At 36.9% G+C, this 26,024-nt stretch overlaps 7 protein-coding genes across 7 annotated transcripts; all 7 read right to left on the bottom strand.

The window, feature by feature from the left end:
* Positions 1–1,659: 1,659 nt before the first annotated feature.
* Positions 1,660–3,937, bottom strand: LOC111795882 (uncharacterized). Its single transcript, XM_023678508.2, has one exon. The coding sequence runs from the start codon at positions 3,917–3,919 to the stop codon at positions 1,967–1,969; it is 1,953 nt and encodes a 650-aa protein (XP_023534276.1). The 5' UTR covers positions 3,920–3,937; the 3' UTR covers positions 1,660–1,966.
* Positions 3,938–5,916: 1,979 nt separating this feature from the next.
* LOC111795894 (uncharacterized) lies at positions 5,917–7,251 on the bottom strand. The gene has a single exon (XM_023678522.2). The coding sequence runs from the start codon at positions 7,172–7,174 to the stop codon at positions 6,218–6,220; it is 957 nt and encodes a 318-aa protein (XP_023534290.1). The 5' UTR covers positions 7,175–7,251; the 3' UTR covers positions 5,917–6,217.
* Positions 7,252–9,440: 2,189 nt separating this feature from the next.
* Positions 9,441–10,109, bottom strand: LOC111794696 (dirigent protein 23-like). The gene has a single exon (XM_023676805.2). It carries the CDS (start codon positions 10,077–10,079, stop codon positions 9,564–9,566), a length of 516 nt encoding a protein of 171 aa, XP_023532573.1. The 5' UTR covers positions 10,080–10,109; the 3' UTR covers positions 9,441–9,563.
* A 4,123-nt stretch (positions 10,110–14,232) lies between these two features.
* LOC111795890 (dirigent protein 23) lies at positions 14,233–14,965 on the bottom strand. The gene has a single exon (XM_023678517.2). It carries the CDS (start codon positions 14,885–14,887, stop codon positions 14,333–14,335), a length of 555 nt encoding a protein of 184 aa, XP_023534285.2. The 5' UTR covers positions 14,888–14,965; the 3' UTR covers positions 14,233–14,332.
* A 3,034-nt stretch (positions 14,966–17,999) lies between these two features.
* Positions 18,000–18,831, bottom strand: LOC111795800 (dirigent protein 23). The gene has a single exon (XM_023678389.2). It carries the CDS (start codon positions 18,750–18,752, stop codon positions 18,198–18,200), a length of 555 nt encoding a protein of 184 aa, XP_023534157.1. The 5' UTR covers positions 18,753–18,831; the 3' UTR covers positions 18,000–18,197.
* Positions 18,832–20,587: 1,756 nt separating this feature from the next.
* Positions 20,588–21,398, bottom strand: LOC111795840 (Disease resistance-responsive (dirigent-like protein) family protein). The gene has a single exon (XM_023678445.2). It carries the CDS (start codon positions 21,267–21,269, stop codon positions 20,709–20,711), a length of 561 nt encoding a protein of 186 aa, XP_023534213.2. The 5' UTR covers positions 21,270–21,398; the 3' UTR covers positions 20,588–20,708.
* A 1,495-nt stretch (positions 21,399–22,893) lies between these two features.
* On the bottom strand, positions 22,894–24,993 carry LOC111795891 (eukaryotic translation initiation factor 4B3). Its single transcript, XM_023678518.2, has 2 exons — positions 23,689–24,993; positions 22,894–23,108 (listed from the first exon to the last, which is right to left on the bottom strand). Exons 1-2 carry the CDS (start codon positions 24,879–24,881, stop codon positions 23,069–23,071), a joined length of 1,233 nt encoding a protein of 410 aa, XP_023534286.2. The 5' UTR covers positions 24,882–24,993; the 3' UTR covers positions 22,894–23,068.
* Positions 24,994–26,024: the final 1,031 nt, after the last annotated feature.

Genomic DNA, 26,024 nt, shown 5'->3' with positions numbered 1-26,024 from the left:
TCGTAGATTATTTTTAAACTTTTTAACGTTAACTTTTAAAAGTCCATGAATATTTTTGAAATGTGGTACTATAAATAAATATGCTTTAAATCTTTTAAAAAATATTAAAAATATTATGGAAATTTTTTAAAAAGTTTAGGATATTAATCAAATTATTAATTAACGGTAAAAGGTATTTTTGAATTTTTTTGAAAATTTTAAGAATGTATTTTTAAATTTTTTTTTTATAGATTAGGAATATTATTAAAATTTCTAAAAAAAAATAGAATTATTTTTTAGACAAAACTACCCGAGTATAATAATATTAATAATAAAATAAATTAATCTAAAATGATCATTTAATTAATATAATATATTTAAAGAAAAAAATTGGTAAATCCTAAAATTAAAAGGCTAGGCCCAAAGTCAATAAAGCTTGAGTCCAAACCGTTGGGCCCGTAAACATTAAAGCCCAGGCCCACATGGTCATGTAAAGCTTGAGTCCAAACCGTTGGGCCCGTAAACATTAAAGCCCAGGCCCACATGGTCATGTAAAGCTTGAGTCCAAACCGTTGGGCCCGTAAACATTAAAGCCCAGGCCCACATGGTCATGTAAAGCTTGAGTCCAAACCGTTGGGCCCGTAAACATTAAAGCCCAGGCCCACATGGTCATGGAAAGTGAAAAGTTTTCCGTTTTCCGTTATTTCGAACTGTTGGAGGTTTTAGCTAGAGCCACCTCATGTTGGTCGACTTTCTTGCTTTTCACGTCAACGTATAATTCCATATTTCTATTACTATGCTGAGTGAATAACTTAATGACCATCCTATCCTTTCATATGTCATGCCGTGAGGCTGACGGTGATACATAACAGACTAAAGTAGATAATATATACTAGCGATGAGTTTGAGCTGTTACAAATGGTATCAGAGCCCGACATTGAACGGTGTGCCAATGAGGATGCAGTTGGAGAGGGGAACAAAACATTCAATGTAGAAACCTCTCCCTAGTAGACGCGTTTTAGAACCGTGAGACTGACGACGATACGTAGACTAAAGCAGAGAATATCTACTAGCGGTGAGCTTGGACTGTTACAAATGGTATTAGAGCCAGACACCGAGCAGTGTGTCATGAGGACGTTGGGCCTCAAAGGGGGTGGATTGTAAGATCCTACCTTGGTTGGAGGGGGGAACAAAACATCGATTATAAGAGTGTGGAAACCTCTCTCTAGTAGACGCGTTTTAAAACCGTGAGACTGACGACGATACGTACGAGCCAAAGCGGACAATATTTAGTAGCGGTGAGCATGGACTGTTTCAAATGATATTAGAGCCAGACATCAAGTGATGTGCCAATGAGAACATTAGGCCCCCAAGAGGTGGTGAATTGTGAAATCTCATATTGGTTGGAGAGGAGAACGAAGCATTTCTTATAAGGGCGTGAAAATCTCTCCGTAATAGACGCGTTTTAAAACTGTAAGACTGACGACGATACATAACGGGCCAAAGCGAACAATATCTGTTAGCAGTGGGCTTGGGCTGTTACACTGTAGCTATAAAGTCCTCGAACGATAATAATAGTATGCATCCATGAAGCTTAGTATCCACAAACACTATGTTGGAGAACCATTGAAGGGCAGTGGATTTCTCAGTAAATCTACACATAAACAACTTCAATTTCATTCAAAATTTATACATAAACAAGCATCATGTAGCTTCAAAAAAAGGGTTCCCTCATGAATCATAATGATGAACAGCAAAGAAAACAGAAGAACACAAGATTAAGATCAAAAGTTTATGTGAAAAACAGAGGGAAATGAAGAGCTAAGAACGCAAAATGGACTGTTAGAAGGCTTTTCTAATCCATTTCCAGTAATGTAATCACAGCAACCTAGTTTTGTTTACATACACTTCGATCAAAGATGATAACAAATTGAACCCAAAATTGTTTAAACAATTCAGAATTTGTAAGAAGAGGTAAGAAAAAGAATCAATGATATCCTCTTGAAACTCTGGACTGATACAGTTCCAATCTACTTTTGGCTTCCGGCAGTATAGTTTCTATGTTTTGTTCTTCCACTAAGTGGCCCTGTTTTGAAGACCATTCCAGCACAATCAGTACATCTTCTTGAGCTAGCGTCTCACTATCAGGGACATGTAAAGCTATGTGGCACAGAAGAATCAATGAAGGGATTTGAACCATTTGTTCACCAAAATAAACAAGTTGGATCAAGTGCTTTGTTCCTCCTGCTTCTATGATGGCTTTGCAATGATTGTCGTGGAGAAAGTTTTCAGGACAGGCGAATTTGTTAAGTGCAATCACTGCCTCCATTGAAACCTCCGTTTCCCTTTCGTCGAGCAGCTTCACGAGCGGTCCGATCATCCTTGTTTCGGTCGCTCTGAACGTCCTAGCCAAGTTACCAATGGCTATGATTGAAGGAATAAGCAGATCGTAAGTCTCCTTCTCGACGATTTTCAGTAGCTGTTCAACAACAGCCTTGGCTGCTGGTGAAGTAGGCTTGAACCCAGATCGACGCAGCTCGGCATTCTGCTCGGCTACTGCTGTGATTTCCATCAATGCCATAGCTGAATAGTACTTCACATCTTCAGGGCCCTTCTCTAATAGAACTGCAAAGCATAACAGAGCTCTTGATTCTGTAATGTTACGGCAAATGTTGACATTCCCTTTGCAGAGATGCCATAAAGCTTTTGCAGCCATGGCTTTCATTTGAGCTTTTGTTGCAGGGTCTTCATATTCCCTTCCCTTTATGCTTGCCCCTGACAATGCCGCGTGATGCGGCCGCCCCACCGCGTGATGATTCCCCGCCTTGTGCGAGTTTTGCAGTTCCTGCGCATTGTGCTGACCCTTTACAGGATTCTTCATAGCCAATGTATCGGTAACTACATTATGCATTTGGCTAGATAATTGATTCCCAGTTGGATGATTCATACAACTATTCGTATGTTTATCATCTTCTTCATGTCCAGATTTCACATTATGATCAGAACTATTACTACCATTAGCCATCAACACCGAATGAATCGACATTTGCTGTTTGGTAGGAATGGCGTACCTGCTGTGTTCTTGAATCGTTTCGAACGCGAGATGGCTGACGAGTAGCCGAATCACATTGTTCTGCGCGAAATGATCTTGACATTTGCGATGATGAGTAGCCATTTCTGAAACGGCCCAAGCTACAACGCATTGAACCTTCATATGTCCATCTTTGAGAATTTTCGCGAACACCGAACAAACGCCGCAATTCACAATGTGTTCGACGCTTTCGGAATCTCGACCTAATAGTCCGATGGCCCTCGCGGCGTGTTCCTGGCCTTCCAGCCGCCCTTCCTTGGCTAATTTCAGCAGCGGCGGAACGCCTCCTTCTTCAATAATCAATTTCCCATACCGATCATTGTCGCGCGCCAATGAAGCCAGAGAAGCCGCAGCATCGGATCGTTCCTCTAAGGTACTCGTGTGAAGAATCGCTACCTGTTCCCAAATTAAACCTAAAATCGGTTCGTTGGAGGCGATCGGAGGGAGACCGAGGTATTCATCATCGCGATCCTCGGCAGGGGCGGAGACACGGAGGAGCCAAGAGACATCGCCAATGGAGTTTTCGAGTTGTGTGGAGGTTTTTTTGAATGCGGCGGCGGGGATTATGGTGAACATGCGTTTCATGATGCCATTGGCACGGCATTTGAGGACGAGAATGAGAGCCTTGTCGAGAACTTGCTCGGTGTCGTCGATGATGCGGCGAGTGGGACGCTCGTAGAGGTCGTTGCTGGCGCGGGCGGCTTGGCGGAGGAGGGCGGCGAGTTTTTCGGTCTTGGTTTTGAGTTCGATGCATTCTTGTTTGAAGGATTGGGCGAAATCGGCGTTTTTGGTCACCTGGTCGGCGAGTTGGATGGGCCTTGCCAGGATCTCCTTGACAATGCCGGCCATGGCGGGAAGGGGGTGGTTTTTGGCGGAGAGTTCTTTTTATTTTTATTTTTATTTTAAATTTTTATTTTTTAGTTCTTTTTTGTTTTGGGAAATTATTTAAAATTATTAAAAATTATTAAAAATTATTAAAAATGGTGGATCGACAGCGGACGGCCCCCCTAATTTTCGCTCTAATTTATATTACTTTTCTTGTAAAAGTAATTATTTGTATTTTTTTTTTTGAAAAAAAAATAATTAACTAAAAAATATGCAAAAGAGAAAGTCCCGTTATAGTATGATTTTCGAGTACGAGAAAGAGTTTGAGCTGATATTTATATAGGTAATACCACGAATTGGGAGCGTGTACAATGTGCCATGGTCATGCTTGTCTAAGGCGTGTTGTTTATGGCTGCATGTCGAATGTCCTGATTCATGCTTGTCCAGAACGTATTGTTCTTTTTACATGCTTTCATCTTAGATAGGTCTTTACCATTTCATGTTGTGTCAATACGAGGGTGTAGACGGTTTACCAAAATCATGTCTCAAAATGTACTGTAGAGAGATGTGACTAATTGTCAATTCTTTATATTCGAGTTATATGATATTTAAGTCGACAAGTTGTGGTTTTCTTTTTTTTTTTTTTTTTTTTTTTTTTTTTTTTTTTTTTTACTTATAGTCATATAACGTTGTTTTTCTTCAATTCTTTCAATTCGTTTTCAAATTTATTTTCTCGCTCACGTTTGCTAAAATATTTATCGTAAACGTGACTCGAGGCTTGAATATATGCTGACGTTGTCAAGTAAAGGACAGGACAGGACGGAAGATGAATGAACCTATTTACCTCATTCAAGAATAAATAGGGAGAGTCCATCTTCTCATCCAGCTTACCTAGTGAAACCCGAGTGAAAGAATCATCCTCCTGTTTACCGAGTTCAAGAAGTAATAGTCCAGGACTTTACTGTGCCAGAATCCATAGGTTCCAGAGTGAAGGAGCGAAGCAATGAAACCGATAGGTGAAGGAGCCGGGGACATAGTGATTGAGCTTGACCTTCTTCTTTCCTTCCGTCATTCATAAGGGAAATAGGTTCCAGGGAAGGTTCCTTCCTTCTTTTCTTTGAGAAATGTAAACTCTAACTCTAAGCTGCTTTCTTTCCTTTGATTCAAGAACCGTAAGGAAAAGGGTTGGTTTCGGTTGATTCTTCTTTTCTTTACTTGACTGGAAAGTGAAGGGAAAGGGTTTCGGGTCTCATTCATCTCTTTTCTTTGATTTGACTCCCCCGTAAAGCTGCTAAGCTAATTCATTGATTCTAAAACTCGTCAGGTTCAGTAGCGAAGGGCATATCATATCGGTTCCGGAGTTCCATCAGTAGGAGAAGGAGGATCAGGAGTCTTTGTCTTGTCTCCCTTCTTTCTTTGTTCCTGTTCCGGAGTGCAAGGATCATTCTTGTTGAGTCTTGCCTTCCTGTTCAGTCTCATTAAAGGTGAAGGCAGAGTCCATTCATTTCATATGCTTAGTTTACAGTGAAGGGACAGGTGTAGGAGTGAAGGAAGTAACTCAGGGCGGCTCTGTTGTTCGCGACGTTCGAAATTCTCATGGTTGACTTGTTTGTTGGACTAGAACAAGTGTTGGACAATCACTGTCACACTGCCACAAGAGTGCGATTGTGACATGATTCATGCCTCCTACAAGATGGTTTTCTCTTTCAAGGCCACGAACAGAAACTGGGTCGAGTCTTTTTTTTGTTTGCCTAGGCTCCTCTATTCCGCTCATTTTGTCTTGGTTCTAATCGTGTTTTTTTTTATAGTTTATTCTTTACGGTAAAATATATACCTAAAATTCCGCTCATATTCGAGACTGTCACAATTCATCTGTCTTTCAATAACGGTAAAATATATACCTAAAATTTTTACCTTTTATCTTTCTATTTCCTACATTTAACGAGGTAAAACTGGCAACTATATTCCAACTGTTTCAACGAGTAATTTTCCATACTATAGGACTTTTACTGTTATCCGTATAATAAAAGGATATATCAATATATATCACCGTGCATGAGATAAAGTAATATCCAACAAAATATATGCTCTCAAAGAACAGACAAGAACGTTTCTCGATCATCGTACACTTAATCCAACCTAATTACAAATCATTATACAAAAAAATAAACTTCCTCACCCACCCTACGACACAAAAACACACAAACCCAGATGATCGAATCTTCAAACAGACGTCAATCTAAACATAGCTCAAGCCAATAACACGAGCAGCAGCACGAGAGCAACACGACCCTTAACGGGAAGAAGTTTGACCCCGAATTCTCAAGCCCTCCCATCGATTCTCGCACTCGTAAGCCCAACACAAGCATCCACAAAATCCCCATCAATGAAATCAGTGGACAAAACCTGCAACTTATCAGCAACGCCCTTAGCAAAGCTTTGATTAATGAACAACCGAGCAAATTTATGGATCCTTTTGGTCACCGGTTTCACACACAAAACCGGGTTGTCGGCCTTCGGCGTCACCGTGTTCTCCACTCTGTAAAAGTACTTCCTCTTCGTCACCGGCGGCTGCTCCGACAAGTGCTTTATATTGCTATCAAATTTCGTCGACGGCAAATCCGTATCGATCCAATTATCCCTCAAATACCCACCTCCCCAAAGCGGATCTCCGCCCTTCGGCGGCGGCGATTTCCTCGGTTTCCAAATACAAATCACCCTCCTCGGCAACAAATCAGCAATCGTCTTCTCAAACACCCAATCATCATTATGAATCAAAAACTCGCCGAGTTGTTCCACGACATAATTCTCAAAATCGGGTGGATCGTTGTGTCCAAATTCGGTTCGGATCTCGAGAATCAGAATCTCGGATTGCGTTTCGGCGAGGAATTTCTTTATGTCAGAAAAAACGACGTCGACGCTATACGTCGAGAGGATTCCATGGCAGACCAAGCGATTTTCTTGAATCCGGATATCCAATAAGCGCGTGCCTAACACGAGCTGTTGGTATATGGAGAGTGATTGACACTGCGCAAAAGGGCGCGTGATGAAGGGAATTCCGATATCGTTGGTGGCGGAATCGTGAGTTCCTGGCCATATGATTTGGTGAATACGCGTCCGTTCAGAACCGAGATTTGCCATCCAGTTTTTTCTGTCCGGTGGCCGGTAATCGGAGCCGGGGAAATCCTCGCCGGCGGTGACCTTAAGCTCCGCCAGAACGTTCTTCTCTATACGGAGAGTCTTCCGCCGTTCGACCTGCTTCGAAAACTGAGCACCCATCTCCGGAATGATCGATGAAGCCTTGATTGTAGTTGTGATGTTTTTTAAGACCAGCCATTTTGGTCGGAGCTGTTTTTTATTTTTATTTTTATTTTTTTAAATTTTTAATAAAGATAATTGTTTAATGATAATTTATTCGGTTTTTTTCTTTTTTATTTATTTATTGTTTGTATTATTGGTGGAGAGTCAATGTCGTGGGCTTTGTTCGGTTGGGCCCACTTGTTTAGCTGTCATGTTTTATTTGGCGACATTTTCTCTTAAACGTCGTCGTTTTGTGGAAATTATCCTAAAGTTTGTTGGTTGAATTATTGGATATTTTTTTGATTTTTTTTGTGATGGGTGATTTAATTTTAATAAATAATCATAAATACAATTTACATTCGAGACTGACTTATAGAGGTGTTCGTAGCTCGAGTTAGATCGGGTTGAAGAATTTTATAAATTTAACCCAATTCAACCATAAAATATTGGGTTGGGTCGATCATATATATATATATATATATATATATATATATATATTTTAATAAAAATTTGTCAAAATTAAGTTAGATTTTTATTATCTAAAATACTATTTATACTTTACCACCAATAAATAGGTAAAAATCTCATTTAATATTAATAATAATTTTTTTAGAATAAACCCTAAATTATTACAAATTTTAGTTTATATAATTACAATGTTAATAATTTATTTTTAAAAAAAATTAAGGGTATTTTTTAAACTTTTAAAAGTTAAATAATATTTTTTAAGTAAAATATTTTCATCCAAAATTAACTAAAATTCGTTTTCAAATTTTTAAGGTAATTTTTTTGAAATATTAATTTATTATTTAGTAAAAATAATTATAAAATGAAATTACAATAGAGAAAGGAGAGAGATTTTGGCCACAAAAAGCAAAATATTTTTTTTTATTTCTTAAAAAAAAAATATATTAGCTTGTTATTAAAATGAAGATTTTTTTGGTTTAATATTTTATTTGAAAATAGTGTAATAAATATTATAAAATATTCCATCCAATCATCATAAAATATAGCAATCAAAGTGGTTGAGTTGGCTGGCCTTTTGTGTTAGGAATATACAACAATTTAAACACGTTATACTATTTACGTGACAACTGTCAATTCCATCCAAAAGAAAATGACAAAATTTGAAGTAATTTTGGATGGTCGAGATCTTGCCACGTGTCTCATTGTTGGATCCGATCGAACCGATACAAATATAAGCCGACAAATGTTCATTTACTTTGCAGGACCAGGTCCCATGTTTAACTTGTAGAGTCACGGTTTTTTAAGGACCTATCCCAAATAGAATAAGGGTTAGAGCTCACTCGATAGAGCCGATTGTGGCCAAATGACTAATCTAGGTCTAACGATGCTAGTATTGATCGAGCTGAGCAAAACTAACGAGGCTAGTTCAACCTTTGCTGTAACACAACATGTCTTTGAACTAACGATTTCCACCCACGACCTTTGCTCGAGAGAGGGATGCAGTCATAGCCTAATGTGAATCGACCGTAGAGGTAATGGAGATTTTTTCAACTTTTTATTTCTTTTGTTTCTATAATTTATTTTGATACTCATATTTTCAATTTTTAGAAAATAAAAATTTTAAGAGATCACCGAACATAGAATTGCTCGAGTCAAATACGCTTAGCTTTAACGTTCCTATGATCGAGTAACCAAAAGGGTATGTGTATTTTGTTGGTAGAAGTAGTAACTATCATTTCTTTTAAACCCTTCTCAGTTGTGGTTTTGGTTTATTCATGTACTCTTCATTTACTCGAGCGTCACAATAGTATACTGAATCAAAAGAAAAAAAATACAATAGTAAACAGCCTCTTGACTACTGGTCTGCTCGTTTAGAATGGAGTGGTTCATCGGTTTAGATTTGTAGTACCACTTGTCACAATCGCACTTTTCTTAGCAGCGGACTTTGCGATTGTGCAACACTCACTTTCTTAACAGCAAGTCAATCCAAATTGTATTCGTGCGCGTACAGCCAAGTAGTGTATGCTCAAGCCTCTGATCTCGATTGGAGAAGAAGGTTTTAGAAAACGGGGGCAAAGAGAATTTGAAAGCGATGTTATATGGCGTATAAGTAAAAGGCAACACAACAGCTTAAGTAGCATATAATTTTTTCGGGTCGGGAGAATATTTCTTTAGAAATTACCGATAGGTTAAAGAACAGTTCCAGTCTGACCGGTCGATGAGCCTTTTTTTAATGTTGTGGTTGAAAAGGTTTAAACTTCCCACACTTCACCCCTCATTTTTAGCGAAACATCGTACGACAAAAGCTTGTCGTGTTCTTTATATTTGAACGGAACATACATAAAATAAGACAACAACATAGAATCATTCGCCAACAACCGCCGCCGTCCGGTGGCTTTTCTTAGTGTAAAACCGTCACATTATAACCCACAATCGCATCTCCGGCGGCGTTAAACCAATAAGTCCTCGCCAGAGCATACCCACGAGCGAACCGGAAAGCCCCCGTCCCTCCGACCACCGGCAGCTCACGGACTTTATGAAACACCGAATTCTTCCCCACAATAACAATGGAGCTGCCGTTGAACTCGCCGGCGGTGAATTGATAGGTAAGTGTCATGAGCAGACCCACCTCCTGCTGTGCGGCCGACGCATACAGCCCCTGTGCCCTGCCCACCTCCTTCGATTTCGGGTCCGGCTTTTCCGTTAATGGGTCGTCGATAATGAACACGACGCCGAAGAGTGTCGTTGATTTGGCGGAGGTTGGGGCCTCCGCCACCTTAATGGCGGAGGGGGTTTTCCCGGTGACGGTGTCGTGGAAGTAGAATTGGACGTTGGTTTTCTTTGCGTGGAGGGTTCGAGTCCATGGGAGAGCGGCGAGGAGAAGAATGAAGGAGAATGAAAGAGAATGATTCGCCATTTTGTTTGTGGAATGGACAAGAAGACGAGAAGGTTTTATAATGAAAAAGTGTTTGATACCACTTGTTACAATCACACTTTTGATGGCAGCGGACTTACGATTGTGCGACACTCACTTTCCAACAACAAGTGAACTAAGTCAATTCGTTCTTGCGTCGCCTACGGCCAAGCGACGTATGCTCGAGCCTCTGGCCTCAGTTTTAAGAGAAGGTTTTAGAAAACGAGGGCAAAGAGAGATTTTTGAAAGAGACGTTATATAAGCAAGCAAGAGAGAAATAACAACGGCACACAGTATATAATCTTGGGTAGGAAGAAGTTGACGATGCTCTGATGTCATGTTAAGAATGAGAAACATAAGGGAAATTAAAAGTCCAATAAACATAGATGGGATCAAAAGTACCTGTAGAATCTAAAGAGAAAATCTTCTACTGACCCGAACATAAAACTAATTACAGCTGTATAAAATATATTCCAATAAAAGGGGACGTGTTTTTTTTTGTTGTTGTTGTTCTTGTCTTTGTTTCTAGAATATGAGTGACGTGTAAAAGGAAAAAAGTTAGCTTTTAAGCAATAAAATTGGATGAAAAGAACAAATAACGAGTTAAAGGTTAAACTTTTTCGAGTAAAAGGTGATTCTTTTAAGGGATGTTGGCACATTAGTTGTAATTATTTATCGTTTTTTTTAAAACAATTCAATAATTCATCGATTCGTGGGATATGATGCGTGTTCTTCGTTGTTACTTTTTTCAATTATCTGTAATCTGTTTATAATCACAAAGATCGATCTTTCGTTTTCATAAATAGTATGGTGGTCTACTGGATGACACGACTGGACGTATAAATTTCTTGTTCGTTGACTCTCGTAATTGTATTTTTAGTTCCTTTGATTCTACTGGGGTGATTGTATACGATGTTTTAGAATTAGGGTTTTTCCGGGAGGCAGATCGTGACAAAACATTAGGAAAGAAATCTGAAACGTCATTACTACCTGTATTGGTGTTATATCAATCTTTATATTGTTGATGTCGACTATACTAGCATACCCGCCTCTATGTTCCTCGACTTATTAGGATCATGCCGGTTTATTGTCTCAACACCTCTCCCTAGCCGATAATATAATTCCAACCAAAATATACAGTGTCAAACTAAACCCTAACGGCTCGAGTTCCTATTTTAATTGTCTCACAAATGTGGCAAATATAAGAGTTTGTAGACCCTAACGCAAATAAAATAAGAACATGGTCACCAAATATAAGTAATGTACTTGTCATCGTAGTATTCACTTTTTCAACACCTCTTCTATCCGGCCTGATTGATCTTAGCTTCTCTACCCGGCTTGATTGATCGCAACATTTTGAAATACCGTTCAGAATTCACATTAGTATAGTTTGGGTTAGAAGAACAGATTGTTCAGATGTCTGATCTCTCGGTGCTTCGAGATTAAGAACATCTTAGTAAAAATTTTGGTCCATGTGTAGAGGTGATTTTTGAACCATTTTCGTCCCACTTACGCTTTGAAATGCGCATGCCACTCGCCACTTGTGCGCATTGTCCCGATGCCATGAGCATCCCACTTCATGTGTGTGTCTTCTAAGCCAAGTACCAACCCATCATCATGAGTATTCATTTTCATCATACCCATTTTGGATACAACATATGATAGTGTTCGGTATTTCACTTTTATCTCCGATTTCGTTGTCTATTTGTTTCGAATTATTTTTAAGGGTGAAGATTACTTTAAATAAATATAAATTGAGATCGAGATTGAGAATTTGTATCCGTGTGATGGATTCGGTTTTCGTTTGGAAGTCAAAGTTTGACTAATGAAGATCACCCGATTGAATTGTTGGGATTTATGCCCTAAACTCTCTTAATTAATTATTTAGTTTATAACAATAATTTTTATTGTTTTATTTGTAATCTAATTATTATCCATGGTATGAAAGTCCAAGGTTATTAATGTAATTTTGAACCGTATGTCGTTGACATACAAGACGATCGTGTTCAAGTAATAACCTATAGAGTTATAGTATATGGATGAGGTAGGTGTCTTATTCTGGTAACATTATTGACACGGCCCACTTTGTAATCGTTACAAATGATTTGATTTAAATCGTTCATGTGGAGATATGTAAGTGGGGGTATCATATACAATGAGTTTGTACATTACTAGACCAAAAAATATTTAATCACTCTTTATAAATCCGTTAATTGAGAAGCTTAATATTTTACATGATGATCATATGTGACTCGATCTTAATCCTGAGTGAGTTATGAACTCCTGAGGGCTTGTCCTTTGATTTACATGGGTGAGAATGACTCTTTTAGCCGATTCAATATGTCTACCATTTTGGAAACTTCACCAATAGAGAGTTGGGAACATAATATCATGAGATGGAATTCACTCTTTTCCATATAAGAAAAGTAGATGAGTTGTTCTCTTAAATATTGATTTCAGGACTTGAACAATAGGGCCCCACCCTCTCATTGGTCTGACAGGGACTGGTTTATGATTGTATCATAAAAAAATTGTTCATTAGAGAATCAATGGTACTTAAGGGGAAAGATGTAATTACAGGGGTATAACAGACTTTTGACTCATCTATACTTATGAACAACTTGTGAAGAATCCACTCGTTTGTAATGATTATATTAATTAACATAATTTATCTACAAGAGTGAAATTCTAGTCGTAGCGTAATCTATAGTTAATGAAAGGAAATTGATTAATTAATTAATTAATTTTATATCATTAGAGCTTATGATCTGTAGGTCTACAAGGTCCTTTTGCTAGCTTATATCAATGCTAAAGTTTCAATTTATTTAAAAGAAAATTTGAAAGTTGAAATTGATATTTAATATATTAGATATATTAAATATAAAGAAAAAAAAAATATATTTAATTTGAATGGTCAAATTAATATTTAATATATTAAATATATTAAATAAAGAGTGAAAATATATTTAATTTGAAGGGATCAATTTAATATTTAATATTAAATATAAATAGAAAAAAAAATTAATTTGAAAGTTAAATTAATATTTAATATATTATATATATTAAAGAAAAAATATATATTTTTTTTGTATTTGATACAATTAAATATTAAATTAATTAATAAATATATTTTAATATATTAAATAAGTATATTTGAAATTTGAATGAGATTCAAATTAGTTAAATATATATTAGGATATCATATAATATTTAAATATGATTTGTATAAGACATTATATCCTAATATATTAGATATGCAAATATATTATTTGACAAAATTATTAGAGAGTTCCTAAAAATGAGAGGTTAAACCAAAGACGTACGAATCTCCCATTTCATCTCGATAATGAAATTACCTCTACATACAATTCTTTTGAAACTCTCGTTCTCCAATTTTTTTGGGATTTTCTTTTAAGAGGCTCCCACAAACTTTGACCTTATGTTCGAGTCATAGTAAGAAAGATCTTGTGGAATGTGAAAGAACTTTTGCATGGTTGGAATACTTTTAAGAGTCTTACAAGCTAGAATTTCTACAAAGGTAGAGTTCTTACTCTCGAATTTACTACTTTATTTTAATTCATAATAAAAATCAAAACGGTTCCCAATACTTCTACTACGTGGATGAAGAGTTCATTCCCTTCATGAATATTAATACAGTAGAGATTAAAAAGTTGTGACACCCGAGTAAAAGAGTGGTACATGAATGAATCGAGATTATATCTAAATGAGAGTAATCATGAAGATAAGATAACTAAATCAGACTCAAAATTAATGAAACTTACTACTTATACCAACAAGGTGCACTTCTTTTTTCGATAGATCAATCATAGAAACTTCATAATTAAGCATGGGAGATCTCCTAAAACGAAGACAAAACATGCTAAAAGAACTCGTATTGATCTTGAAGAATTACGAGGTCACTAACGAGTTGGTAGAAGCTAGTGAAGTTGGCCACCAACCACAGTTGACCAAGAAGATTAGTTAGAACTAATAAAAAAGAATTCAATTTAATCGATTAAAAAGTATATTAATTTATAAATCAAATATCACACGAACATAATTTTTTAAGGTAAAAACCTAATTATTCGTTCTTTCGGAAAATTTAGGGTTTAAATCGTAAACTCGAACGAATCGCTCAAAAGGGTGTAGCGTTCGATATTTGAACCAAACGTATATAGTGATAGGACTACATGTATAGAGCAAATGAAAGACACACACAATTATTGGGCAACAACCGGCCCACCCGGTCACTTTTCTTAGTGTAGAACCGTTACGTTATAACCCACAATGGCATCTCCAACGGTGGTGAACGAATAAGTGCTGGCCAGAGCATACCCGCGAGCGAACCGGAAAACGCCCGTCCCTCCGACCACCGGCAGCTCACGGACTTTATGCATCACGGAATTCTTCCCGACAATGACAATGGAGCTGCCGTTGAACTCGCCGGCGGTGAATTGATAGGTCAGTGTCATGAGCAGGGCCAGCTCCTGCTGCGAGGCCATCGCATACAGCCCCTGTGCCCTGCCGACCTCCTTGGATTTTGGGTCCGGCGTTTCGGTCAATGGGTCGTCGGCGATGAAGACGTTGCCGAAGAGGGTGGGTGAGTTGGCGGAGGACGGGGCCTCTGCCACCTTAATGGCGGAGGGGGTGTTGCCGCTGGGGGTGTCGTGGAAGTAGAATTGGATGTTGGTGACGGTTTGCTTCTGGGAATCGTGTCGGGAAATTAGGGGTTTCTTTGCGTTGAGAGTTGGAGTCCATGGGAGAGCGGCGAGGAGAAGGACGAGGAATAGTGAATTTGAAAGAGTCGCCATTTTCGTTTACTCTGTTTCTCTCTGTTTCGTGGAAGAACAGAGCTCGATGACGAGGCGGTTTTATAATGGAAACGAGACGGTTTTCTTAGTTTTTAATTTTTAATTTATTTATAAAAAAATATAACTGACGTGGAAAAAGGATGAGTTTTTATTTTTATTTCTTTACTCTTTAAAAAAAATTCAAAGAAACCCATTAAAAAATTTAGAGATAATTTATCCGATGGTAAAAAAAAAAATTTATGTTATTTTATAAGGTAAATGTTGTTAATGTTACTTTTAAAATTTCATGAGTATTTTTTAAACACAGTATTTCAAGTATTTTTAAACATTTTAAAAAAGTTGGAGGGTATTAATAAAACTTTATAAAGTTCAAAGGTATTTTTGAAATATTATTAAAAGATTAAGGGTATTTTCAAAAGAAAGTACTAACTGTAACCGTATTTTTTTTTTTAATTTAGGGGTATTTTTGAAAATTTTGAAAGTTGAGATACATCTTTTAATCTGAGGTATTTTTATTTATTTAACCTTATTTTTTAAACCGGACACTAAGAATGTATTCTCGGTTCATGAGTTAAGCTAGCATGACCTAAAATTAAAAAATCGAGCTTATGGGACAAAAATTAGAAGCGTAAGTACAACAAATCAACTAAACTAGGCTCGAGTTTGAATTTGAATATTGGGTTAGTGACCTATTATTCCATGCTTTGAAAAAGTAGGTAGGGTTGTTGGTCCAACACTTCATTATAAAAAATTAATTAAATAACATATTTGAAGAAATAAATACTTTCAATAAATATTAGGTGTTATATGATAAACTATAATATAATTACTTTATTAAATATATAGTAGTGACATAATACAATGAAAAAAATTGGAACATTCTAGAAATGGGTAATGGGTAGTGTTACAATCGCACTCTTACGAAACGTTTGTAGCCTAACCACCGAGTGAGTTAGCCAACTCGAAATCGTGTAGCCTTCAACCTAACGACGTATACCCAAATCTCTGATCTCGTTTTGAGAAAAAAAAAACTTTAGAAAATAAGGGCAGAGAGATTTTAGAAAAAGAGTTTGAAAGCAACGCTATATGACTATAAGTATAGAAATAAACATAATGGCTAGTCGCATTCCCTACCGTACATTTTGAGACATTTTAGATCTACTAGACGTAGACATGATTTTGCCGAAACATGAACACACAATAATGCATGAGGACTCAACATTTTTCTATTTCATTATCATGTACTACAACCCCGCGAGCGTCTTCCTTTATATCATAGCATTTTTATCATATCTTCCATGGGTGTATCGGGGCTGTATCTCATGCCAAAAATATCTTATTGCATGTTATTCATACAATATATCTTAACATGTCATATGTGTTATCGTGTCATACCATGCACATATCATGTCATAAAGCATATCACCGTATGCATCATATCATCCAACGTATCATATCATATTGTTCACGTATCATATCTTAAATATGTCGTCAAATGCATCGTACCATAACACTTATATCATATCATTCACATAGTATATCATAACATACGTCATAACATTTGCGTAATTTATCATAATCATATCTTATCTTCACGTATCATACCTCGATTATATCATCAGACGCATTATATCATAACATATATCATATCATTCACATATCGTACGATTGGTTAAGTATATTTAGCCTTCCATTATGGTTTACCATAGATACCATATTTGACCTTTTATTAAAGACAAATATATATAACATATATCATATCATTCACATATCGTACGATTGGTTAAGTATATTTAGCCTTCCATTATGGTTTACCATAGATACCATATTTGACCTTTTATTAAAGACAAATATATATAACATATATCATATCATTCACATATCGTACGATTGGTTAAGTATATTTAGTCTTCCATTATGGTTTACCATAGATACCATATTTGACCTTTTATTAAAGACAAATATATATAACATATATCATATCATTCACATATCGTACGATTGGTTAAGTATATTTAGCCTTCCATTATGGTTTACCATAGATACCATATTTGACCTTTTATTAAAGACAAATATATTTCGTTACAGTTTACCAATTCGTATCATATTTGATCTTTTATTAGGCAATTATCTTGTATTCATTTATTATCCTTTCAATTTTTTTTTTTTTTTTGTAACTTTTGATGATTATAGACAGAGAATTTCACCACGGTTTAGGTGAGGTGATTTCAGCAAATATTCTCATGCTATCAGAGTAATTTCGGTTTAGCAACCCCGATCCTTTATTTTCAATGGCTTCTGAATTCTCTACTTATTTTCTTCTCCACCACCACTGCTAGCTTTGATGCCACATGGGCAATCTCCATGGCTGCCGCAGGTGGAGCCATTACTCTTTGGCTCCACCCTTTTGGCCTCCAAATCATCCTTTGCAGGCCCACCCTCTGTCATATTCGTACATACAACTTCACATTCTCCAACACAATTGGTTCCCCTTAGCCAACATAGCTCCTTTCATTTTATTCCCAATTGATACTTCATCCTTTACAGAAACCCTAACCTTAGGATCCTCATCAGCGTTCTCATCGAAAATATATGAAATCTCGACAAGCCCATCGACCTTCTACAGAGATTTACTTTCGGAATCCAGGAGCCGCACTAGCCTCAACCATGTTGTCGCCGGCCTCCTCGCCAAAATCGGCTCCTTCGCCCACTGTGGCGACTCTTCCGACTTCAACATCGTTTTCGTCCCATGCTCTGAGGGGGCGTGGCTCCCTCTTCGTCCATTGGAACATTACAACCTCATATGACGCCGACTACTTCTCCACCGGCTCCACCTACTGCTCCGTCATCAGTCTCCACTCCTAGCAATTGTGGTGCAGTGAACAAAATCACCGTCTCTAGATCTATCATTTGCAACACTCACTCTATCCACCAAGTGAGTCAGCCAACTCAATATCGTGTTGCCTTCGACCTAACGACATAACCAAACCTCTAACCCGACTTTAAGAAAAAAATTTAGAAAATGGGGCGAGACAAATTTTCAAAAGAGTGTTTGAAAGTACGATCAGCAACGAAATAAATTTAACCGCTTAAATAACATAGAATTGAGGGTACGGAGAATTGACTACTAGTCGCATCTCTCTGTATCACATTAGGAGGCATCTTGGGTCTATCGAGCCTAGAGATGATTCTACCGAAACGTCATACAGTAAGCTCGAACCTTTATTCATATTTGAACGAAACCATGTGAAGAGCAAATGAAAGAAACATAAAATCATCGGACAACAACCGGACCACCCGGTCACTTTTCCTAGTGTATAACCGTTAAATTATAACCCACAATTGCATCTCCAACGTTGTTGGCCCAATAAGTACTCGCCAGAGCATACCCACGAGCGAACCGGAAAGCCCCCGTCCCTCCGACCACCGGCAGTTCCCGGACTTTATTCATAATCGAATTCTTCCCGACAATAACAACGGAGCTGCCGTTGAACTTACCGGCGGTGAATACATAGGTCAGTGTCATGAGCAGACCCACCTCCTGCTGCGCGGCCGACGAATACAGCCCCTGTGCCCTGCCCACCTCCTTCGATTTCGGGTCAGGCGTTTCCGTCAATGGGTCGTCGGCGATGGACACGGTGCCGAAGAGCGTCGGTGAATTGGTGGAGGAAGGTGCCTCTGCGACCTTAATGGCGGAGGGATTCTTCCCGGTGATGGTGTCGTGGAAGTAGAATTGGATCTTGGTGACGGTCTGCTTCCGGCAATGGCGTCTGCAAATCACGGTTTTCTTCGCGTCGAGGGTTCGAGTCCATGGGAGAGCTGCAAGGAGAAAAAGGAAGAAAAATGATATAGAAAGATTCGCCATTTTCTTCTCCTCTGTTTTTCTCTGTTTTACTCTGTTTTTTCTCTGTAAAAACAGAGCTTGTCGTGGCGATGAAGACGATGACGAGGCGGTTTTATAATGAAAAGGAGACGGTTTTTCTTTTATTTTTTAAATTTAATTTATAAAATATGACAGACGTGGAAAAATAAGAATACACCACGTGGATGTGGGACCCACTTTAGTTTGAAAAATATGATCTGTAATATTCTACCCATTAAATTATCGAATATTATTGAATTTATTAGGATTCCTTTTATAGAAAATTTATTAGAAAATGATAAATTATTAATTAATTTTTTTTCAAGAAATATTTTTTAATATATATATATGATTCGGAAAAAAAATTAATAGGGATGAAAATTTAAATAAATAGAGATATCTTTCCCTTCTGGCCACGTGAACATATATATATATATATATATATATATTATTATTATTATTTGAATTTCATTTATATCTATTTTTCTGATATTTTAAAATTTTACAAAGAATGAAAAAAAAAATATTTTTAATGAACTAAATTAATAATTAAAATTTTAGGAATTATATAAAATATTTATAGACCAAACAAACAAATTCTTTATTTATTTTTTTATTCTAAATTAAAAAAATTAAGTTATAAAAAAAAAATAATGAATTTAATGATATAACCTTTTTAAGGAATTTTAATTTAAAATAAACCTATTTAGGGATGTTTAGTACACATTAAGGGTAATTTTTTAAAATTTTTTTTAAATAAAATTTTCACTTTAATGCTATAATCTCTTGTTAGCCAAATAAGGGATGTTTAGGTGGCATTAGGAGTAATTATTTAATTTCTTTATAAAATAAAATTTTTGCACGTATAATTTAATTGATTTGTAACTATCTGACTTTTTAAAATTATAGATTGATACGTGCTCGTTATTATAGGAATGATGACATCGTTTTAAAGCAGGAGAACGAAAGCATGCATGTTTCAAACTCATATCAAATCGAGAGGATTGGTAGGTTATAACGTTCAAATCCTCTTTTAAATTAACAGTATAGCAGAACATCCTTAATTAGCCTAACACGTGCAATCGTTTGTAAGTGATTGTGTGACACTCACCCTAACCACCGAGTGAGTCAACAAACTCGAAATCGTGTCGCTTTTGACTTGATGACGTATACAATTGTATGCTATTCTTCCTAACTCAAGGTATACAATTCTTCCTATCTTTACTTGATGACGTATACGTATACCCAACTCAAGGTATACAATTCTTCCTACCACGACTTAAATAACATACAACTCAAGGTAGGAAGAATTGACGACTAGTCACATCCCCTTGTAGTACATTTTGAGACACGCCTTGGACATCCCTTATAGCCCTTCAGTAGCCATCTCCTAAACTTCAAACTCATCCCCTATAATACCTCTTTAATAGCCATTAACAACACGGTTTGGACAAATATGACTGTGACGGGTAGTATATACAAGTAAAGATAACATTTTAAAAACTCTCACGGTTTTGTTTTTAATTTTCCTTAAAAGATCTGGTACAAATGAAGATAGTCGTTCTCGTTCTCAGTTAGATTCTTATAATTTTTTTTTTATTCGACCTGTAATGTAATCATAATTGTTTAGTGAACACATTCTTTATATCAATAATTATTTAATATTGGTTTATAATAATAAGAAGAAAATGTCAAAAAAAATTAAAAATATTTAAAAAAATATACTGATAATTAATTTTTAGCGGTTAACGGTTAATACTTTATTTTAAAAATATTTGTAAATTTGTAAATTTTTTTTAAAAAAATAAAAAATATGTTAGAGATATAAATTATAAAGATAAGAAAGAGAGATTTTTATTAATTTAGTAAAAGGATAATTAGGTAATTAATCAATCCTTAAGACCAAATGATTAGATGTCACAATTCAAAATCCAACGGCTATCATCTTCTCCTAATCTCTCAATAATGAAACACAGTAACATCATATTCAATAATGGCATCACCATTGTTGACATTCAAATAATGTGTCTTAAGCTTAGCAAACCCTCGAGCCATCCTAAACTTCCCTCGCCCGCCGACAACCGCCACCTCCCGTTTCGCCTCCGTCACCGGATTCCTCGAAAACACACTGATGGAGCTGCCCTTAAACTTGCCGGCAGTGAAAGCGTAGTCAATGTACATCACCAAGCAAAAATCTGAGCCTCTACTTGCTGACATATACATCCCCCTCGCATTGCCGATCAATGTCGAATTATATTCGGGTCCCGCTCGAAGCGGGTCGTCGATGGCGTAGACGGTGCCGAATGGGATCACAGACGTGCCGAAGGTGACGTTCGAATGCGCAACTTTGACAGCGGTGGGTTTATCGCCGCTTAGGATGTCGAAAAGGAAGAAACGGAGATGGGTTACCTTGGGTTTTAGATGAACCTGACGGGAAGTTCTGGAGTAGTACTCGGAACGGGCCGATATGGAGACGAGGAAGAGGACGGAGAGAACGATAGCTAGCCGGGGAATTGCCATGGTGTTTGTTTCAATGGTTGATTAGGGAGGTGGTTGTTGATTCTTATAGTATGTGATTGAAGACAATGATTGTTGTAATTTGTGTATTTCTTATGCTAATTTGGAATGTTAATGAGATTTGTAACGTTTGATGGAGAAATATTTATGAATATACCATTGATGTTAATTCCACCAACCCCAAATTTGTTTAAATGGAATGCAATTTTGAAGTATATGAACAAGAAATGGTAAGTAATCGAGCCTTATTTTTGTAATTATTAGTGGATGATTGTTCATGTAAGCTTGGCTTGGGATTGAATTTCAAATGTTTAGAATGGTTTCTAATCCTTACAACTTTGGTGTGCCTTAGGGTTTGGATGGAATGGATTGGAACTTATTAGGATGACGAATTCGTGTGCCTAGGATGAGGATTAGGATTTGAATGAACTGTAATGCTCCATGTCGTATACTTAGGATTTGGATGAAGAGTGTTGGGTATATGGATGAACTAGGGCCACATCTGAATGAGAGCGATTCTGTCACGACCCAATATTTTACTATGAGTCGTGACTCAAAACGACAATGACGTCTCTCTACGAGGTGCTATCTCATGCATGGCTATCTGAGACTATATGGTATCTTACCTAACGAGACTATATGGTATCTCACCTAGGGGTGTGCTGAGTACCTCCCGAATCCATGATAGTCCCCCTCTCTTATCCGATGCAACTAATCGTTTCTTTTTTTTCTTCTTCTTTTTTATGGTTTTTTAGAAGCTTTAAAACATGAGTTTTAAAGAAAAGGTTATAGAAAGATTAATCAACTTAATTTTAGAACAATATTTTGGATCCCTCATTTATAAATCTTGTACAAACAAAGACAGCAGACATATTTCTAAGGTAAGACAGCAAGTATATACTAAATGGAATCAACAGTTCAATCTTATCCCCTTTTTTTAGTTTTTTTTTTTTTTTTTCGGGCTTCCCTTCAAAACTTTTAAAATGGTTTCTTTCACACCCTCTTGAATTTTTTTCATTTCGGACTTCCCCTCAAAGCTTTTAAAACGGTCAGCTAGAAAAAGGTTTTCACACCCTTGAAGAATGCTTCGTTCCCCTTCCTTCTCCAACCACCGACGTGAAATCTCACAATCCACCCTTTTTAGAGCCCAACGTCTTTACCGGTACTCGTTTCCCTCTCCAATTAATATGGGATCTATGGGATCTCGCAATGGTGAAAAAAGAACACATGGCCTCACCATTAAGGCTGGGTTGGGAGAGAGAGAAGAGCACCACTGTTTCCAATTCAGCAAACAATCAACTTTCAGACAATAATGAACTAAAATAAGAACCTAGGCAATCATTTGTACAGTTGAACAATAATGAACAAATCATAATTCGATCAGACAATAATTCAGGTCACAAACACAATCAAACTCATAGGAATTTCTCAACAGAACACAATACTGATTTCAGTGACAACAACAGTACAGTTTGAACAATATTTCTCAGGAACATCATCAACAAGAGGTACAAATGAATCCATAAATGGCCTAGCCAAGCTACCTTAACCCTACCAAAATTGCACAATGTCCTGTACTTTGATCCCCATCAATAACACTCACAGAAACAAAATTTTATATGTATACTTCTTTTTTGTTTTTTTTTTTTTTTTTTTTTTTGTGGAGGGGGGTGGGGGGAAGAACACATGGAAGAACACAGTGAATAATTCAAGAGCCTTCAATAATGAATATCAGAAAATTTCATCAGCAATTTAATTATTTCAACTTCAGTATCAATCAATTGCTTATAATACCGTCTTCTTCAGTTTTCCTCAGCCGGTCCAACATCAACCGCCTCAGCACTGCAACACAGAATCAAATGATTGATTCAACAACATGCAAGAAGATAATTACACAAAAAAGGCTTAAAAGAAACTAGAATTAAAGATCTCACCCTCCAATCTTATCATAGAAAGACAAACTACAAAAGGAACATGATTACATCTCAATTGCCAAAAGAAAAGGCTTCCAAGTTCCAGCAGAATTTAATATGGTCAATAACTTCTAGTTCAAGATCAAACAAATTTGAATGAACAAAACAAGCATCCTTGGAAAGCAAGTCATATGAACAGTAGTTTCCCATTCTGATCCAAATGATAACAAAAAGCCACTAAAACTATCATTTAGACAAAAAAAAATTGAAGTTGCCACAGCTATCTTCACTTTCAAACAATACTTATCATCATCATCTAGTACAAAATGCAAGAACTTGAGTTAATTTCCATAGTTGCTTATTCAGTTTGCCCAAGATTTCTCTTAAAACCATGAACTAAATCTACAAGAATCCTAGAAGAAAGAAGCAAATTAAACAATATCCCAAAAGGGCAGCCAAGAGTATACGTATATAATCAAAGCAGAAAAAGTTTTAAGTATAATGCAAACCTCTGGGGACGAGACTCCACAGATTCTGGCCTCCTCCATGCGCTCCCTGAACGATCTTGGGGAGACCAAGCATTTCGACTTCCAAAGCCTTTTCTCTCGAAGGAAGCCCCACTAGATCTCTCAGCTCTCACAACCGTGTCCTTAATTTTCATTGACTCGAGCTTCTCATCAATTTTCTTCCAGTCCTGTCCCTTGTCAGCCAATACTTGTTCCCTTGGTCTAGCATTTCCAAAAGGATTGGAAGCCTTTGGCTTCACTGCGGCACCAGAAGCCTCCTGATTCCCATTGTTCAAAGGGAGTGAACGAGGCTGTAGATTAAGCCTCGGCCGCTCACTAATTCCACCTCTGGCTGCTTCAGATCTTTTTCCCCAGCTATCTGAATCAGCCCCACCACCATTCTCACCAATTCTACCCCTGGAACCTTCAGATTTTCGGTCCCAATTGTCTGAATCGGCGCCACCACCGTTCGAGAGAAAGCCTACTCTTCGCTCTCTCTCAAATCCACCACCTCTACCGCCTGATCTCCGACCATCAGAAGGTGAAAAGCTTTTATTCGACACCCAACTATCCGATTCGTCCGCTTTTGATGAATGCGAATCGAAAAAGCCTCCTCCTCCTCCTCTGTCTCTCCTCTCAAAGCCATTGCCCATCATAGGCTTCTTCCCAGCGCCCCAATCATCAATCTCATCAGCCCTAGAAGGCAACGACTCCCTTCCAAACTCCCTATCGGATCCATCACCACTCCTCCTCGACTCATCAAAAACCCTAGAACCGCGTCGAGAATTCGACGAATCTTCACCATTAGAATACCGATTCCCCCTGTCATACAAACTATTCTGACCCCAACTCTTGAAACCACCTCCGAGCCGATTGCGGTCCAGTTCCTCCTCCGTTCGCTGACGCGGACCCGTCGGAAGCATCATTAGATCTTCGGTCGTAAGACCCGTCGGCTCACTGGATTGAGCCGACGGCTTAGGACCACCATAGGTATGAAACTCCGAGAGAGGAATGGACTGACCTTTCTTCTTCTTAGGCTTGGTGGCAGCCGCGGCGGCGAGAGACGGAAAGTCGGCACTGGGCTCCGATTGCGAACGGGATTGCTCCTGCTGATCCTTGAGAAGCTCGGCCTCATGCTCCTCCGCATCCAGAGCCCAAGCTCCAGGCTTGCCCCACGGTGACATAGTAGCCGCCATGCCTTCGCTGTGAGTAATCGCGTGGGATTCTTCGTCTCCGCTGCGGTTTCTTGAGTAAATGGGTTACGGTGGGGAGCAGAGAGAATAAGCGGTAATAAACGCCCTTCTCGTGCTATTTCCTTCCTACTTTTATAGACGCCTGATACACGATCCGACGGCTGAGATTCTTTTTCCCAATCCGTTTCGGAATGTTATCAAGTTTAAACTATTTATAATTTTTTAGTTTTTTTTTAAATTAATTTATCTATTTTACATCTATTTTTAAAATTAGTTGGGTTTGAAAACTAAAATAATAATTTTATTTTGTAGTATATAATCTCAAAAATTTATTTGTTTGTTATTTCATATATACTTATTGATAAAATCACCCCATTTATTTAATAAATAAAATTGCATTGTTGATTATGATTTGTGTAATTTTCTTCTTTTTTTTTTTTATTATTATTATTATTATTATTATTATTATTTTGTTTGAAAGTGAGGTATAAATCCATAATTTAAATCATGAACGATAATTATATGCAAATAATACTAAACTTATTAAAAAGAAATGGAAAGAACATAATTATTAACATAGTTATATGATATTTATTTTAAAATTTTTTACTATTAAATCTACCGTGTCACCTATAAGTTAATTTGATTTATCATCGTTTATTACGTTCTAACATAAGATTTTAATTTTATATATATATATCTATATTTTTTTTTTTTTTTTTGTCGAATTTTTTGGAAGACAAAATTCAAGTTATATACAAATTTACATCATTTGGTTAAGATAACTAAACCAATTCGAAAATAGAGGTACAATTTAACTCTATCTTATCATACTTTTAACATTATTATGAAAAATTGAGAATATTTTTACCTTTGTAACAAATGCTAGTCATGCATTGTAACTTTAATATTTAATATGAGTTTTATAAAGTTTTAACTAATAATGTAACATGTACTATGGATAAATAATTTTTTTAAAAATAATTAAGAAAAGACAACCCGACAATCCAATCGAACCCAACTAAAAAACAACATATTGAGTTGGGGTTGGGATATTGAACTTTATTCAGTTGCTCAGCCACCAATCTAACTAACTCGAAATTTTGGATTGATCTAAAAAAATTCTCAAGTCAACTCGTGCACACT

Source organism: Cucurbita pepo, chromosome 5 (genome assembly GCF_057944985.1).
Source record: "Cucurbita pepo subsp. pepo isolate OVF chromosome 5, ASM5794498v1, whole genome shotgun sequence".
Classification (NCBI taxonomy): domain Eukaryota; kingdom Viridiplantae; phylum Streptophyta; class Magnoliopsida; order Cucurbitales; family Cucurbitaceae; genus Cucurbita; species Cucurbita pepo.
Note: the sequence above shows the minus strand (reverse complement) of the source record. Positions and strands in the feature narration are given on the sequence as shown.